Source organism: Cucumis sativus, chromosome 4, assembly GCF_000004075.3.
Source record: "Cucumis sativus cultivar 9930 chromosome 4, Cucumber_9930_V3, whole genome shotgun sequence".
In the NCBI taxonomy this organism is placed as follows: Eukaryota; Viridiplantae; Streptophyta; class Magnoliopsida; order Cucurbitales; family Cucurbitaceae; genus Cucumis; species Cucumis sativus.
In genome coordinates this window covers 4,693,758-4,708,498 of record NC_026658.2, presented here as the reverse complement: position 1 = coordinate 4,708,498, position 14,741 = coordinate 4,693,758, and the positions used below count along the sequence as shown (strand labels likewise).

At 34.3% G+C, this 14,741-nt stretch overlaps 1 protein-coding gene and 1 long non-coding RNA gene across 2 annotated transcripts; both read left to right on the top strand.

The window, feature by feature from the left end:
* Positions 1 to 711: 711 nt before the first annotated feature.
* On the top strand, positions 712 to 9,903 carry LOC101205992 (LRR receptor-like serine/threonine-protein kinase FEI 1). The gene is made up of 14 exons (XM_004148932.3): positions 712 to 989; positions 2,049 to 2,245; positions 2,590 to 2,725; positions 3,475 to 3,546; positions 3,663 to 3,734; positions 4,527 to 4,598; positions 5,115 to 5,186; positions 5,292 to 5,363; positions 5,514 to 5,611; positions 5,826 to 5,990; positions 6,118 to 6,450; positions 6,617 to 6,862; positions 7,271 to 7,404; positions 9,209 to 9,903. Exons 2-14 carry the CDS (start codon positions 2,149 to 2,151, stop codon positions 9,425 to 9,427), a joined length of 1,788 nt encoding a protein of 595 aa, XP_004148980.1. The 5' UTR covers positions 712 to 989; positions 2,049 to 2,148; the 3' UTR covers positions 9,428 to 9,903.
* A 2,454-nt stretch (positions 9,904 to 12,357) lies between these two features.
* Positions 12,358 to 14,700, top strand: LOC116403529. The gene is made up of 2 exons (XR_004216309.1): positions 12,358 to 13,113; positions 14,383 to 14,700. It is a non-coding gene; the product is annotated as an uncharacterized LOC116403529 (long non-coding RNA).
* Positions 14,701 to 14,741: the final 41 nt, after the last annotated feature.

Here is a 14,741-nt window from a genome sequence, read left to right as displayed (position 1 = left end):
TTGATGATTGGATTATCACTGCTCTCATTTTATCTAAATATGGTCGAGAAAAATCTGTTTATATCACTTGAAGTTTCAATTAATTCCAAACCAACAATATTACTCACTTAAATAAAAAAAAAATCAGTATTAATTTTAGACCATTCATTTGTGGAATCATACACCATTTTTTCTACTCTAATAAAATTAATAACTCAATTTTTTTCTAAAATAGCCCAATATTTTAGTATTTCTTTGTTGAATATGTTTGAAAAAAATAGATTTAGTTGAAAATATGAAAAATCACTCATCTTTCTCGTCAAACTACTTTTTTTTAAATCTATTAAAAAACATACTATTTAAAATATATATGAATGTGAGATTTGTCGCTAATATTTATATTTGATGAAATATTGTTATAAAAGTACAATATTCACTTACAGTACTTTCAGTGAATATCGTAAATTCTAATTTATTTTGAAAAGCATATTGACGTAACGTACAATCAAACACGGTAAAGTAAGAATGTTGTATAAAAATAGTAGTAGAACAGTATTAAAAAAAGTGGAAATGGGATGCCATGTGAGCATATAGGAAAAGGGAAGAGGATAGGATGACACGAGTATGATGAGAGATGAGGTGAGAGTATTGAGTGGGCATTGGCTCTCAACTCTGAAGGCTGAAGCGAACAGCAAAGAGAAAATGGGGCAGGGCAGGAGTGTAGTAGTTAGTAGTCGGTCACACGCTTGAAAACATCCCTCTTCGCACGTGCCCCACAGCTCCCCTTCCTCTTCATCATCACTCTCACTCCAATCGCCTCTCTGTCGAATATTCCACATGCTTTCTCTCTCTACAACCAAACCTCCAAACTCAGCCTCTCCCCTCACACGCAGATAGATAGATAGATAGATTTCCCTCCCCCAAAAACCTCTCACGAACCCACCACTCTCACAATCCTCTCTCTTACTCCCCTCCATTTCTCTCAATTTGGATCTAAGATCGTCTTCCAGGTCCCTGCATGTTCTACTTTCTTTTCACTTTTCATCACTTGCTTTCTCTCTCTTCTTTTTTAAACGCTTGTTTTTGTTTTTGTTTTTTTGAGTTGATTAGCTATTTTGGACTGGACTGGATTGAATTGAATTGGATTCGATTGGATTGTTGTTATCATTGTTGAATGTGTCTGCACTTCTCGTGGTTTTTTGTTCTCAAATGTTGTGGAATTTCAGTGTGAGATTGTGTTGTTTTCAGCTTTTGGGTTTAGGTTCTGTTTTGTTTTTTATGCTTTTGAATTGTTACGTGTGGTGGTGAGTGGTTGTACTTCTCCTACGCTACTGCATCTGTTGATTACTATGATTTTTTAAGTTTTGCTTGGCTGAGGAAGAGTCGTTACATGGTTTGAGGTTCTAGTTAGTTTGTGATGAAGTATTAATTTGTTGATTTTAACACTTGTGCTTCCTGCAATATAGTGCGGCTAACTAACTATTATATTGAATTTTTTTATTGTTTTCCATGATGAAGATCTTAAGAAACAATGATGATGGAATTCAATTCTTGTATTTATGAGGATACGCCACTCGAATTTTTCCTATTTTCTTTTATGAAGTCCATCAATATCATTGTTTTTGGATTTTCCTCTCCATCAAATTAATGGAAAACCATCTCTTTGATAATTCACAGTCTGAAGTTTTGTTATGAATCTTTCCATTTAGCCACTATCGTGTTCCCCTGTTGGAAGTGAGAGGTTTTCTGGCCCACTGCTTGTCGGGCATTTGCGAAATGAGCCATGAAATGAATTGGCATTAGTCATTGTGGGGAAGAATGAATATTTTTCTTTAGTTACTAATGTAGGTTTTTTATTCTTTTTAAATTGATCAGAAATTAGAGTAAGAATGATTCGCTTTAGTCACTGATATTTATTCATTACTTAGATGCAGGTATCTTTTTCATTGTTGTTCTATTGATTTGTACATTGTTCAAGTCTTCAAGACATCATTTTTTTTTTCTTCATCTCCTTCTTCTCTTATTTGTTTTTTGAGGAAAAAAATTGAATATGTGTCTGTCTGAAACAGCTCGCCTTCAACCAGAGTGCCACATGTCCAAGGAAACCATTGGTCAGCTTGTTCTGTCAGATGATTTATTGTAGACATTACACTCTTGACCAGAGCCACCATGGGCATCTGTCTGGTCAAATGTTCTGGCTTGTTGATTCTTCACGTTCTACTTCTTTGTATGGCAATGAATAAAAGCACTGGCCTCACACCTGATGGTAATTTTTGTACTTTATACAAGTTTGTGGCATTTCTTGTTTTTCATATTAACTCAACCATTGTCCATACATTTAAGGATAAACTATGTCCCACTCTACTACTTTGTGGATTTCTTATTTTTTTAACGGTTCCTTATCACTTGGCTTATTTAACATCATCATTTGACTATCAAATTTGGGATTAACAGTTATCTTCGAATTTACATTTGAATTGAAAATTTAATGGTAGATAAAATGTGCACTTATTATATGATTATTCATTTAATTTTCTTTCATATTGGTTTTATCCAAAAAAAATTCTATTTCCTATTGGTAACTTGCACAATCTTATCTTTGATCTCTAGGTGCGGCACTTCTAAGCTTTAGGATGGCAGTTGCCAGTTCTGATGGAGTCATCTTTCAGTGGAGACCAGAGGATCCAAACCCTTGTAACTGGACAGGAGTGGTCTGCGATCCAAAAACAAAGAGAGTAATCTCATTGTGAGTTTCAAAAAGTAGAAGAAACCATTTTGAAAAAGCTTAATCCACCTCTATGAAGGTCTAAAGTTTAATATGAAGGAGTTTTGCTGAAAAGAAACGGAACTTTTTTCAAGATTCTCGTTGGTGTTTTCTAAATCTTTTATACACTTCACATATTATGACACTATGTCGGAACTTTTGTAACTGTCAACTTTCATGATTATCATTGTTGGAGGGCAACTTATAAGCCCTGTTTGAGGCTGGAAACTGGGAAGATCTCTTCCCTCTGATCTCTTTTTCCAGTTCCTTATAAAGGAACATAGAAGTTTGATACGAGAATGTTGTGTGGAAAAAATGTATAAACCAAATAAATACATTCATAAATGCCTAGTTTTAGTTGCAGGTACAAATGCTACAGTCATGCAACTTAACTGCATCTGAATTTGTTTAAAGTGGAGAAATAACATTTTTATATTTTTAGTTTGAAGAATCACAAATTCATTACATTGCTGAATTTCTATTCCCAGCTAGATTTTGGCTCCCCATGCTATAAAAGTTCTTGACCAAAAGATTTAGTTTTATTTTTGAACTTTTTGTCAAATGCTCTTGCCTCATTAAGAAGCATTTTTTTCATACTAGAGGCAAAAGTTGAAGTCTGATTTGATGCTAAAGTTTATTTTAACACGATACGTTTTGCCTTTTTGTTCTTTTAGTAAGAAATGTTTGATCATTTGATGACACCGCTTTTGTTTTTATGCTCAATCATCCAGGAAACTTGCAAGTCACAAACTGAGTGGATTCATTGCTCCTGAACTTGGGAAACTAGACCAATTGAAGACCCTGTATGTTTTATGAAGATTTCTTCTATAAATATATCTATGAGGTTGCTGATGCATGCTTATATTACCAAAAGCTAAATACGAATTGCTGAGAATCTGTAGGATTCATCTTATTTCAGGATTCTTTCAGACAACAATTTATACGGAACAATACCATCAGAACTGGGAAATTGCTCGCAGTTGCAGGGAATGTATGTGCCTGCTTCTTTTGTGTTCCTCCCTTGAATTTAAATGTTGTTAAATTATCTTTTCCCCTTCTCTTTATGACTGTCATGTGGAGACGGAAAACAGTGTGGTGGTAAAGCATTTTGACCTGAACGTTCTCTCGAATGTGAGAATGAAACTACAAGTTGTAACTTTCACATTTAAATGCTGTAACATTTTGATTAAATGTTATTCATTTTTATGTATTACCATCAAAGTGTGATGAGAGTCCCAGCTTTTGCATTCATTGACCAGTAGCTATTTTAAAGTCCACTAGTGTTATACTCTCTTTAGAAGAATTAAAATAAAAAGTAAAACTTTCTGGAGAGTTCCTTCTCCATCCTCCCTTTCGTGAGAAGGGTTGATTTCACTCACTTGGGTTTGCGGTATTTTGGGGTGAGAGGAATACTTGTGTGTTTAGAGGGTTGGAAAGGAATCCTAGTGAAGCATGGTCTTCAGATTTTATATTTTCCTTTGGGTTCAATTTTAGAGACCTTTTGTAATTATCCTATAGATTCTATTGTGTATTGGAGGCCTTCCTATAATTGGGCTCTTTTCGGTGGGCTGGTTCTTACGCCCATGTATGCTTTCTTTTTTATTTCAACGTAAGATGTTTTCATTAAAAAAAAAGATGTTTAGTATAGTCATTTACTCACTTCATACTATTACTAGTAGATTGCTGTTCTAACTTTTTCTTGTGATCTTCTTCAATTTTCCAATTTCATGTCAATGTTGCCATGTTTTAAGGATACTTTAGGTAAATAATCTGTCTGCTACAGGTTCTTGCAAAGAAACTACCTAAGCGGAGTCATTCCCTATGAGCTGGGAAACCTTTTAGAGTTGGAAATGTTGTAAGTTGCTTATCTCATGTTTCTATGATCTTTCAATTTTTGTTTTGTTCAAGGCTTGAAGGAATTATTTTGACCTAAAGGAGCCCAACAGTTTCTATTTCATAATCCAGAAGTACTAATAGAGATTCTCCAAAATTAAGAATTGGTATTTGGGGATTTTGAGACTCTAATTTCTCATCAGTTTGATCATTATCATGCAAGACAATAGTTAGGATACCTTTGGCTCTACAATGGTCTCCAATAATATAATACTTGATTGAAAAGAAAACCATTATAAATGAAGAGCTTGGATAGGAGACACAGTGGTAAATCATTTTCAAGAATATGTACAATTATAATATCTAGCTTAGAAAATAATCATATCCAATTATTTATTGCTACTTTACCATTACTGCGTTACTAAAATATAAATTTGGGAATTGTTACACCCAGACAAAATAGACACAAAAGCAATGAGAATTTAACTTTTTGCTAGAGAACATGGTTTTAATGTTCTTTTTCCTTTTGATGTTGTAGAGACGTTTCTAGCAACTCACTTAGTGGAAATATCCCAACGTCCCTTGGGAATTTGGATAAGCTGGCTATCCTGTAAGTGGCCTTATATTGTAATGTTTGTTGTAGTGTTTAATAATAGGTACTTAAGATTTATTTTCCATTATGTGACCCTTACACCTGGCATGCATTCTTGTACAGCAATGTGTCTTCAAATTTTTTAATTGGACCAGTACCTTCTGATGGTGTTCTTTCCAAGTTTTCAGAGACCTCGTAAGTACTGCATATTTAAAGCCTTATGAGTAAACCTTTACTTGAGCACACATCCTATCTTATTAAGGCATTATTGCAATGACGGATTGATTCCTCTTGATGACCTGCAAATACAATAACCACCTTACAAGAAAGTACATTGATTTGCAGCTTTGTCGGAAATCGTGGTTTGTGTGGGAAACAAGTTAACGTTGTTTGCAAAGACGATAATAACGAATCTGGAACAAATTCTGAGTCCACAAGCTCAGGTGATAATTATGATAATCGGTCATTTTGTACATGGATAGTTCGCGAGATTGTAAATCATTTAATTTCCATTATCACGATGCCTCTTTTCATTTTTTGCCTGTCTTAAATGCTCTCCACTTGTATATAATACAAATGAGAGCTTTGAAATTCATTCTTTGTTGTTCGTAGCTTATGTCGTTAAGTCCTTAGCATCCTATTTTTCTTTTTCTGTAGGCCAAAATCAAATGAGAAGGAAGTATTCTGGCCGGCTGCTCATAAGTGCATCAGCTACAGTGGGGGCACTACTACTTGTTGCTCTTATGTGTTTCTGGGGTTGCTTTCTTTACAAACGATTTGGCAAAAATGACAAGAAAGGTCTTGCGAAGGATGTTGGTGGAGGTACTGTTCTTTACAATTTTATGGTTTTATATTCAGTTGTCTATTTGTTGTGTCTTGTTGTATATGTCAATAGTATTCGTAGTTTCTTCGTATTAGCATATCTATGACCGTAGCCTGACTTCTACAGGTGCATCCGTTGTGATGTTTCATGGAGACTTGCCATACTCTTCAAAAGACATCATGAAGAAGTTGGAAACCTTGAATGAGGAACACATAATCGGCTCTGGGGGTTTTGGAACAGTTTACAGGCTTGCAATGGATGATGGCAATGTATTTGCTTTGAAAAATATTGTAAAGATAAATGAGGGGTTTGATCACTTTTTTGAGAGGGAACTTGAAATTCTTGGAAGTTTGAAGCATCGCTACCTTGTTAATTTGAGAGGATATTGCAACTCTCCCACATCAAAACTGTTGATTTATGATTATCTATCTGGGGGAAGCCTTGATGAGGCCCTTCATGGTGAGACTTTCTTCCTCACATCATCAAGTTTTCTTTAAAAGAGGCATGCAGTCGACAACTATGCATTTATCCGTTAATTTAGATGATGTATCTACTTGAATTCATGTTTGGTAAATTTTATTCTTAGTATGTCATTTAAATATATCTCATGCATATAACATTACAGAAAGATCTGAGCAATTAGATTGGGACACACGCTTGAATATTATATTGGGAGCAGCAAAAGGGCTTGCCTATTTGCACCACGATTGTTCACCCAGAATCATACATCGGGATATCAAGTCAAGCAACATTTTACTTGATGGTAATCTGGACGCTCGAGTTTCTGACTTTGGACTTGCAAAGCTTCTGGATGATGATAAATCTCACATTACAACCATTGTTGCCGGAACATTTGGTTATTTGGCCCCTGGTAAGCAGTCTTTAGAATTTCTTGAGTTTGGGAAACAATTTCTTTTTGTGTTGAAACAATGATTACCAAAGGCTGCTCTGCCATTTTTCCAATTGATCTTTTTGCTTTCAATTCATGCTAAGAGTTCTGTTATTTAATAGTATTCTTCAGCATCTACAATTTGCATAGTCAGAGATTTCAACTTCATAACCTTGCCCCTGGGATGAATTTGCACTAATATTAATTGTCTTCTTCGGTACTGGCAATAAAACATTATTGCAATTATCTTTTACTTTTTATTATTTGAGTGGAGCCAGAATTTGTGATTTTTGTGCCTTCCTTTTATTCGATGCATTTCTTTCTGTTTAGTCCATGTTTTTATCCTTTTATATTTTAATCTCTCACCTCTTGAAATTTCGGTTCTGACAGAATATATGCAAAGTGGTAGGGCAACGGAAAAGACTGATGTATATAGTTTTGGAGTTCTGGTACTTGAAGTACTGAGTGGAAAACGTCCTACGGATGCATCATTTATTGAAAAAGGCCTGAACATTGTTGGCTGGGTATGCAATTTCCCCCATAGCTACTCGTATACTCTTAATATCTTCTTGGAGACAATTTATTTATCCATTTGTAAGCTATAACTAGCTTTTCGTAGTATCCACTTGTATTAGTGTCGTGTCACTGAGGTCGCTGACATAGCAGCTCTCAAGTCTGTCCTCGATCAAACTTTGGAACTACATAGCCCTGTCAATCCTCACTGGAATTCTATCTGTCAAAATTGTCTTTAAAACCATATGGGCTGATCTAGACATCAAAGAGCTTAGAAGGAAAGGCTTAGTCGTTGCGGTAGAACTCATGGTGGCAACTTACTTGGAATTTAATATCTTATCAGTTTTCTGGAAGACTAAATGTAGTCGGTTTAGGTGATCAAGTTATGAGAATAGTCGTGCAAACCCACTAAAGAAAGTAAAAGAAAGCTCTTACTTGTGATAGCCTTGTCCTTGAGTGGATTGCTTTTCTATTGCAATTCCACTTTCTACAAGGACATTAGAGAGATTGTCGTATTTTCATCTTATTGTGTGATATCAGATAGAGGTTTACATATTTCATGAGATCATTATAGGGGCTCAATTTTAGAGAGTGGCTTCTTAAAGTGTCTCGCTGCTTTCAGAATTTAAACCAGATTCTCGGTAGGAAAACTGTGGGAGAGTAAAGAGTATCGAAGGAGAAAATTGTGAAATCTAATCAACGGCAACACTTTAGGAACTTCCCTAGGTCAGAACACCAACAAAAAAATCTACTCACACGACCAAGGAAGGAAAGAAAAAAGTAATCAAACTAGAAAGAAAAAAAAAAAAATCTGACCCTTGGTCAAAGAAGGTTGGAATGAGGAGCACATGCTCGGAGTCTTTGAGCATTCATGTATAATACTAAAATTTAAAGAGGTTTGACCTCGAGAGTAACAAAGAAATGTAGGTTGAGGGAAAGAAAAGAGAATTACCCTTACAAAACAATAAAGCAAGGAGGGAGGTTGTGTAGTAGGCGATGGGAAGTAAAGATGCCCTTTTTAATAGATAGGTCGTGCGGAAAAGAATATTGGGAGAGCCACTATTCTAATGGTTCAAAATGGAACGTGAATTCCATCTTCTCAAGAAGACGTACACGTCAAGTTCAAAATATGGAAGGCTATGAGAGTTTCTATGGGTTCATGAATTCTTCTTTACTTGCAATTGATTCTTCTGCACCTCGTTGAGTGACACCATACTTGCTCACAAATCACAACTACATGATGTCACCACTTGTTTGACTCTAATGAAAAGAATATATACCCAACGGATCGTGCAACAATTTAGAAATGACCTCCCTCTCAACCAAGATGAGATCACCACTTTCCCTCAACTCATTCTCACAAAAAGTTCATCCTATTCCTTTAGTACTTTGGAATATTTTGACTCAGGAACTTTGAACAGAGATGAGAAATAGTATGGCACTTCTAAATATAAACAAGAATAGAATCTAACATTCTATAATGAAAATAGCCTAACACAATTTTGATCTTCCTTCTGTAATCCTCATTCTTCAACTTTGTTAACTCTTTGTCCCTCTCTAAAGTTGTCAAAAAGTACAATGCTCTGATGAGTTGTAGACATGCTTGCATGGTTATATCTGACAAAATCAATCAAGGTGGTGTTCGACAACTTATGCAATTTACTAGTAATAAACTTATGGTGTATCCAGCAGCAAGCGTTTGTTGGTTGTCAGAGATCTATATTTTGATAATTAGGCAAATCTTTCTGCAAGGGATATTAGCTTACACGAGATCAATTTTTTGTTGCATCATTGATCCCTTTCTCTTCTTTACAGCTAAACTTTCTTGTCACGGAGAATAGGCAACGAGAAATAGTTGATCCACAATGTGAAGGAGTACAATCGGAAACACTTGACTCATTGCTAAGGCTTGCTATTCAGTGTGTTTCTTCTAGTCCAGATGATCGACCAACCATGCACCGAGTAGTCCAGTTCTTTGAATCCGAGGTTATGACGCCATGCCCAAGTGACTTCGATGATTCCAATTCCGATTAACAGTATAGGAAGAAGCATAAAGCATGATGGAGTTTGATGTCAGGCGTAGAGAATCGTCTCTCAATTTTACGCATTTTCCGCCTGCAATTCATTAAAAATTTGGAAGCTGCCGTCCACCATTGCCATGCATTTGTTCCTCTCTTATGAGTAGTTTCATTGAATCCCTAATGGTATCTCTAAGGTTCCTCTTTTACTATTTAATGATATGCTTTTATTGTGCATGATTCTTACTTAAGAGAAAGTTCCACTTGTAATTTCCACTTTTGCCTCAATTGTAATTTCTTCTTTCCTTTTTTTTTCTTTTTCTTTTGGGTATTGGTTGAACATGAGCAACTGTACAAATCAAATTGCTCCTTAAGTTATTGGTTACTTTCCTTTTATTGTTATTGTTATTGTTATTGTTTTCTTTTTGTAAAGTGTGGTTTTTGTCTAATGAATCAGCAAATTGAATATATTCATCTTTTGGATTCTTCATTTATTTGTTTTTGTCTAATCATCTTTCATTGTTTATTGGCTAAATTTAGAAATCAGCTTCTTTTAGATCATTTACAGATATACTTCTACTCAATTGAATTGAGAATGTTATTAGGGTTTATATTATATATATTACACACAATGTGGCATATTTATTCAATATGTTGGGTATAATTAGGTACATACAACAATTGGCATATTTGTTATGTTAGGGATAAAATTTAGTATGGTCAATCACAATCTTCTTCTTTGATCCCAATTGTTGTATGTATGTAAAGATGATATGCGCTTGATTATACTAATGTCATTATGTATGTACGAGGCAATTGCAAATCTGTGAATCAAATCTAAAGTATTTGTTGATACAGCACTGTTGTAGATATAACAAACTTTTGATACAAAGTTTAATAACATTACAATGTTGTAGACATAACAAACATTAGATAAAAAATGTGTAGATATAACAAATTTTAGGTTAGTTCTCGAAGTTTATTCACTATAAATTTTGTTATATTTGTATTTTTCTTAAATGTTGGTATACGTTTTGGCTATTGTATCTAAAAATGCTACAAAATACCATTATTATTCTTTTAATTTGAGTTATTTGCATATATATAACTAGCAAATATTGTAAAAAAAACAAAACTTAAAATTAAGTGCAAAAGTATAGAACATGTCCATGAAAATGTCTAAATTCTTCATTCCTTAAGTCTATCAAGATCACCCTCATCGAGTTCGATTCAACCTTAGAAAGCGAAAGCTCCAATTTGATCCATGCCTAAGCCTAAGTTGAAGGGTCTAAAGCATTGTTTGCTTTTCGATCAGGCCAACTAACCTTCAATACTCAAGCTAATGGTCCAACCCTTGGGTTTGACTCTTTGCTTTTTGTTTCCGTATAAGTATTATAATTAGGTTCTAAGTGCACGGCTGAGTTAGGCATCTAGGCTAGGCTCATGTGATAAAAGGTGTTGACTCCTACCTATGCATTGCTAACTTTAAATATGCGTCGTGTATGTACAAGCTTTCCTCTCTTTCCTAAGTATAAGCAAAAAGGTAGGTTTCTTGAGTAAATCCCGGTCGAACACAGAAAATTAATGTATTTAAGGTTTCAATCTTGCGTTCTATAATCATGTTGTATCTGTACCGTATAATTTATGGACAATATTATCTAACCTGAGTGGAAGTATGAGGGAAAATTTCTCTCAACTCTGTTCTAAGCTTTCACCTAAAACACAAAAGAAAAATGAAGGATGGAGTGAGCTTGTTCTCCAAAATTTTCGCATACTTGTTCTTGAAGAAACAATCTTCTATTATACAGGCGAGGACAAATAGGACTTAACATCGTCCGAACTTCACACAGAAGACGTCCCTTTCGTCATTTTTGACATTCACGCCGACCATTTTGTCTTACAGTGATGTGAATCGCTTAGTTTCATTATTCTAATTGTCTGGTGGTCACGTGTCTCCTCGCTTGACGTTTGCTGCTCAGCTACTGTTCTCTTTTTCACTTAAAAACCTGCATTAAGACATAAAAACCGTGATAAACAGACATAAAACTCTTTTGCTACTTGTAACTTGTAACTGTTTTATTTTATCTATTTGCTACACATTTTTCTTCCTTTTTCTTGTGTCGTGACTTTATTAATCTACCTAAAATGCTATAATAACTCAAAACTAAATCAGATAATAAATACCCAAAATCAAATTTGAAATTAACTCAATAAGAAAACCATTTCATTTGAATTTGATTTTTTTTAATGTAATATCCTAACTCATTAGACTATTCATTAAAAAAAATAGTGAATTTAAAACATTATGGTAATTTGACCAAGAAAGTCCATTATTTAATTGGTTAAACAAATTCATGTATATTTTAATTCTTTTTAATAAAATGTTATTAAAATAAATTCAGTTTTTTTTTTGTTTGTATATATGTTGATTAAATTTATTTAAATTTAATGACTTATTCTAAGTAAAACTATTGATCATATCATAAAGCTTTATTTAGTATTTGATTGTCTTAAATTACTTTATAAGATTAGATTTCAAGATGAAGGAAAAAGACCATAGAAACAAAAATGTACAGGGCAAGGTAAAACAATTGTTATATTGACTTAATATACAATTACAACAACTAGAAAAAGACCCAAACTCTAATTTTATGCCGATTTTGTGTGCAGATTACAAGTTAATAAGAACTAAAATCTATCCATGGATCATTTAATAACATACTTGAAAAGAAGCAAATCAATCTCATTTGCTCACCCATAGGAAAAAATGGCTTCAAACCATGATATCCCTTTCCTCTAGTGGATGGTGCCATCAAGTACACTAATTCCCACTGTTATCTTAAATAGTATGATGTTGGTTGTTTCCATGACTGAAGCTATCATTAACGACTTTTATGATGTCACTCTTACCTTGACTTTGATTTAGAAAAGGCCATTAGCTTGCTTTTGACACTAAAGGGTTATTGTCCTTTAATTAGCATCACCGATACTAATTACTTATCTCTTGTATACTCAGCTTCCCTTCCACATATCCATCATGCATTTAGTACACTACCAATGTTTTGTCATATTTATCTTGATCTTCCTTCAGCCTCTACAACCTTCAGCACAACTGAAACATATATGTATGTACATAGACATATATATATACACACACACACACGTACATCTAACTATATTTGTATACATATATACATGTGTATACATACATGATATCTATATACAAATATATCCTCCAAAAACAATATACAACTTAGTAATTCTTGGATTCATCTTAAAGGATATCAACAAACATAAGATTGATCTTGATTTATAAAAGTAAATTGACAAAGAAGAAGAAGAAGAAGAAGAAAAAGAGAATTAAAGGAAGAGGGCAATGAAGAAGAGGGAATGTGGGGAGGGGATAAGTTTTGTGTCTAAATTGGGTCAACTTATTTTCTTTCAGTAATTATTTATTTATTTATCATTCCTAAAATTAAAATAAATAAAACCAATCATTCTTGTGATCGGAATTTCTCTAGTCGGACTCAGATCCTCCGCTTCTTCTTCTTCTTCTTCTTGAAATCTTGAACGGAGAAGATGACTCGAGGAAAGCAGAAGATCGAAGCTCAGAAACGAAATGCGGAGAAAAATCAGAAGCCCAAAGGCTCTCAGCTCGAGGCCAGAGCCGTTGCCCTTAAAGTCATCTGCCCGATTTGCAAGGTTCCTTTTTCTTTGCTTCAATCTTTCTTTCTTTCTTTCTTATAATTGTATTCCATTGGATTTTAGTGTTCTTCCTCTCTTTTAATCTGTATCGTAATCGTACTCCTGTTTTGATGTCATAACAACTGCAACTGCCAACCCCATATTCAATTATCATTTTTCCGTTCTTATGTATAGTGCACTTGATATGGCTGTGCGTTGGTTTCAATTGATATGAAATTCGTTGGAGTTTCATTAGTTTTTTGTCTTCTTTTCTCAAGGCTTGAGTACATAGATTATTTTCACGGATCATTTATTCTAGGGTTTGAAAGAATTCGAAATGGTTTTGTTTACTGGAAATTTTTTAAGCCTTAATTCTAGATGATAGTGAGGTTTGAGTTATACATATAGTACAATCTATTGTGACCAACTACTTGAGATACCGATTAGAAACTATGATACATTATTTTCTGTGTTGCTATGATCTTGTCTTGAGAAATTTTCTTGTTGCAAGAATTGCTGTATGGTTATGTGTTTGTTTGGGCGGATTAGTCAAATTATGCTTGAGTTGAGATTGTTGGGGGAAAAAAATACTCGATAGGATAGACTATAGAGGGAACCTGATGAGGATTTCTCTTTTTGTTTACTCCTTTGGACAACTAAGAAACGGAGAAGTATATGCCACAAGAAAGGGAGACAACAAATTAGAGGATAGGATTGAGGGAACCCTGCCTTAAAAGAGGCGAAAGGAATATTATAAAAAGAGATCCTTCCCATTGTTAATAATCATTAGAAGACTAACAAAAAACGAAAAAGCGAGTGATTAAAACACCAACCAGAGGCCAAACAACTGCAGATGATTAAAAGAAGTATCATAGGAAATAATCTTATTTTCAAAGATTATGCCTTTGGAACCTCGGCCCCTTGGAGCTTCTTCTACCAGCCAATCAATGAGCAAGGTGGCAATGGGGAAAACAAATGATTCACATATGCACCATCTCTAAAAACAAACGACGGGGAATGAGATCCATCTTGAGTGTCCATCTTGGGACGTTGATAATGTTGAGTTTGTCTTTTGTGGGTTAATCTGCTGTGGATTGATTTTTCTCTTGGCTTGTGGGACGAAGTCATAGAGACTCTAAATATTGAATTCAACATAGAAGAGAGTGGAATAATGATAGGAAATTAGATATGAATTTGTTTATCCTTGCTTTTGATACTTGAAAGTATATCTGTTCTTCCCCCACGACCGTGTATTTGATCATCTTTTTTCTTTTATTCTAACCTCAGGTACAACTTGCAAATCAGAACCAGTTGGGTGATCATTATGGCTCCAAACATCCAAAGGAAAAGCCCCCATCAGAATCTGGTTGAATCTTCGCTTGCATTTGAAGTATGAGTGTTGCTTTATTGAAGGCATTTCACAGTTCTCTTCTGTTCAGATCAATGAAAAAATTTCTCTGATCGTCTTCAACTTTCCTGTTCTTAAAATGTATTACTTGTAAGGGTAAAAAACGATTGGTCATTCTGTCACTTGTAAAATAAAAATAGACTCTAATATGCTCTTTTCCAGATCCTCAATCTAATATCTCCTCTGTGCCTATAAAATATCGAATCCTAAGAAATGTTTTCTTTTTTTTTGTACATTA